The sequence below is a fragment of the Oncorhynchus gorbuscha genome, unplaced genomic scaffold (assembly GCF_021184085.1).
Source record: "Oncorhynchus gorbuscha isolate QuinsamMale2020 ecotype Even-year unplaced genomic scaffold, OgorEven_v1.0 Un_scaffold_1060, whole genome shotgun sequence".
NCBI classification, from domain to species: domain Eukaryota; kingdom Metazoa; phylum Chordata; class Actinopteri; order Salmoniformes; family Salmonidae; genus Oncorhynchus; species Oncorhynchus gorbuscha.
This window is the reverse complement of record NW_025745958.1, coordinates 212,501-215,988: the sequence shown is the minus strand read 5'-3', so window position 1 is coordinate 215,988 and position 3,488 is coordinate 212,501. Positions and strand designations below refer to the sequence as shown.

Sequence of the window (3,488 nt, the reverse complement as noted above, 5' to 3'; positions counted from 1 at the left end):
TGGGCAGGCTGCCGAGACCCATACTGCACCTGGGCAGGCTGCCGAGACCCATACTGCACCTGGGCAGGCTGCTGAGACCCATACTGCACCTGGGCAGGCTGCTGATACCCATACTGCACCTGGGCAGGCTGCTGAGACCCATACTGCACCTGGGCAGGCTGCTGAGACCCATACTGCACCTGGGCAGGCTGCTAGTGACTGAAATGCATTAGCATGAACGTACATGATTGGTTGTCAAAAAGGCAGTTCCTTGACATAAATAACATTTTCGGGATTTAAACGTTTTTATTTCTCACTTCTTTACAAATGTATATGACATTAAATAAGGTACTGTGACAGACAGGGCTGTTGTTGTTATCAAATGCACTGGACTGCTTAAAACAGCAGTGTTAAGGTCTCCTATATCTCATGTGGTTAAAGACAACAGTCCCTGTCAGGAAGTGAGAGGGGAGCCTCCTGATATACTCATCCACACCATGTGGTACTACTAGATCTCCTCCACAAGAAGACAGAAGTCTGTGCTGTCAGTCAATAGACAAATAATGTCATCTACATGAGCAGTTCATATAAACACATCCTTCAGGCTCCAGTCGAGGTCTCTCCCCTGCGTTTAGACCAGGAGTGGTGAGTTGATATGGAACAGATGCTGAGCTTGTAGACAGAGGATCAGCAAAGTAAACTAAACTGGGATTAAACGGGATGGGACAGGAGTATTCAGGAATGACAGCGGTCTATTCCAGGTTTCCGGGATACGGTGTAGTTCATTGGTAGTGGTTGCTCTTTGCCAGCTGAAGCCCGTCCTAGCCTGGTCACAGATCTGTTAGTGCTGCCTTGCTCAACTCCTACGGCCAATCGGCGTCACAAAGACCATAGGAGTTGTCAACAACACATCTGGGACCAGGCTACTGTTTTTCCTCCCATCTCCCCTCACTTTCCCGGCCAGGAGGCCCTGAGGTTGAGCAGGATGAGGACGTCGCAGGGGGCCAGGCGGTAGACCCCCAGCTCGTTGAGGGCTGACGTAGGGCTGGGCTTGCCGTCCGGGGTCCCTGGTTGCTCCTGGTCTTCCTCAGCCTGCCTCAGGACGTCTCGTAGAAGAAGAGCTGAGCCCACATTCAGACACAGGATGACACAGGCCTCCTTCACACTGAGAGAGGGAGACATGAACAATCATTTTTGACATAGAAATGATTTGACAAGGAATTCAAGCAGGACATTTAATAACCTAAGGAAATACAAACAAACTGTAGGTCTCTTCTAAAGATTATGGTCCAGTGGACAATGTTTTCAGGTGATATTGTCAGCAGAATTGCCATTGTATGTAATGGCCCAACTCACTGTTTGAAGAAGTTCTCAGGCCTCTTGCAGTAGTGTCCAAACAGAGGGAAGAGGTTTCTTGTCATGTCGAATTGGAGCTGGGCTGCACCCCCCTCGTTGAAGTGGTTATACAGAATCACCTGAGGGAGACAGGTAGCAGGTCCATACGTTAATAGAGATGTGATTACCCCCCAAAAAAACATTCTCTATTGCTTCATCCTATTTTCTTACGTCTGTATTTTATCATTAGAATTAGTCAGTAGCCAATGTAGTTTTAATGTATTTGAGATCTGATTATCTTCTTTTAAGTCTCTCCAGACAGTAGTATCTGAGAAATCACTAAAAGTTCAAATATTTAATGAAGTCAACTATCTGATTCATTCCCATTGTAGCAGGTCAGCAGTGTGACTCACATTCTGGTAGAGGAAGAGGTCCAGCCTCTCAGCCAGGTCCTGCCAGCCCATCTGGAAGAGAGGCAGACACAGCATCTGCTGCAGCTGGAGCAGGTGGTCCCTGAGACAGAGCATCAGAGGACAGGCTAAACTGGACAGGGACATGGTGGCCTGGTCACACTGGGACGGCAGAGACAACCACCTGGGAGGAGAAGGATACACGTTAGTGTCATTCTAGTTTTCAACATCTTGTTCACTCCAACATTGTGTTGTTCAATTGGTTATATGGCGGCTGTAGGTGATGATCTGAGCTCAAGAAATCACATTTCATTCCTACTGTCCAGGCGTGTTACAGGACAAAGATATTTGTCACAAAGTGCTTACAATCAGCCTGGGCCTAAACACCAAGCAAAGCAAGGTGACAGTGGGTGCCTAGTGTTTAAAACTCCAAAGATAGGACTACATCTTGAGAGGAACTAGATTGAACAGAAAGAACCCTTCCTCTAAGAGAAGAGTGTCTCCACTGACCTGTCCCTGCAGTAGGGCTGAGCCTTCTTCTGTACGTCCCTCATGACAGCCTCCAGTAACCTGCCCAGCATGTCTCCTCTCAGCCTCTCCAGCAGCCCCAGGAGCCCCTCAAACAGAGACCCCTCCAGAGAGGCCAGACGGCCGGACTCAGTGACCCCCAGGGGCCCCAACAGCTCCTCCTCCCCCAGGGCCACAGCTGACTGCTGCAGCTGCAGGAAGAACTGAGGAAGAACAGAGGACAGAGAAAAGAACATTGAACAGCCTTGAAGAAGACCTCTGGAGCAGTGCAGTAAAAGGAGGGAACATACAGCAGAGTGAAGGTGTTAATATGTGGCTTTTTCTGTCCCCTTAACTACTTCTGAACGGACAACACATGTACAGTCAGACAGACTGACAGACAGGCAGACTGACAGATTGACAGACAGGCAGACTGACAGATTGACAGACAGACAGGCAGACTGACAGACAGTCAGGCAGGCAGGCAGGCAGACAGATTGACAGACAGGCAGGCAGACAGACAGATTGACAGACATGCAGGCAGACAGATTGACAGACAGTCAGGCAGACTAACAGATTGACAGACAGTCAGGCAGACTGACAGACAGGCCGGCAGACAGACAGATTGACAGACAGGCAGGCAGACAGATTGACAGACAGTCAGGCAGACTAACAGATTGACAGACAGTCAGGCAGACTGACAGACAGGCCGGCAGACAGACAGATTGACAGACAGGCAGGCAGACAGATTGACAGACAGGCGGCAGCATGTGCCAAAGCAGCAGCTACTCTTCCTGGGGTCCAGTGAAATGAAGGCAGTTTATACAACTGTAATACATTACAATACATTCACAGATTTCACAACACACTGTGTTCCCTCAGGCCCCTACACCACTACCACATATCTACAGTACTAAACCCATGTGTATATATAGTGTGTGTGTGTGTGTGTGTGTGTGTGTGTGTGTGTGTGTGTGTGTGTGTGTGTGTGTGTGTGTGTGTGTGTGTGTGTGTGTGTGTGTGTGTGTGTGTGTGTGTGTGTGTGTGTGTGTGTGTGTGTGTGTGTGTGTGTGTGTGTTGCTTCACAGTCCCTGCTGTTCCATAAGGTGTTTTTTTTATCTGTTTTTAAACCTAATTTTACTGCTTGCGTCAGTTACTTGATGTGGAATAGAGTTCCATGTAGTCATGGCTCTATGTAGTACTGTGGAATAGAGTTCCATGTAGTCATGGCTCTATGTAGTACTGTGGAATAGAGTT

At 48.5% G+C, this 3,488-nt stretch overlaps 1 protein-coding gene across 1 annotated transcript in view; it reads right to left on the bottom strand.

The window, feature by feature from the left end:
- Nucleotides 1–263: 263 nt before the first annotated feature.
- The window catches only part of rint1 (RAD50 interactor 1), a 15,322-nt gene continuing 12,097 nt past the window's right edge, over nucleotides 264–3,488 (bottom strand). Inside the window, exons 10-13 of the mRNA XM_046336483.1 lie at nucleotides 2,235–2,455; nucleotides 1,728–1,908; nucleotides 1,336–1,454; nucleotides 264–1,144 (exon numbers count right to left, since the gene is read on the bottom strand). Coding sequence (XP_046192439.1) covers nucleotides 928–1,144; nucleotides 1,336–1,454; nucleotides 1,728–1,908; nucleotides 2,235–2,455 — 738 coding nt within the window. The 3' untranslated portion in view covers nucleotides 264–927. The remainder of the gene's footprint in view (nucleotides 1,145–1,335; nucleotides 1,455–1,727; nucleotides 1,909–2,234; nucleotides 2,456–3,488) is intronic.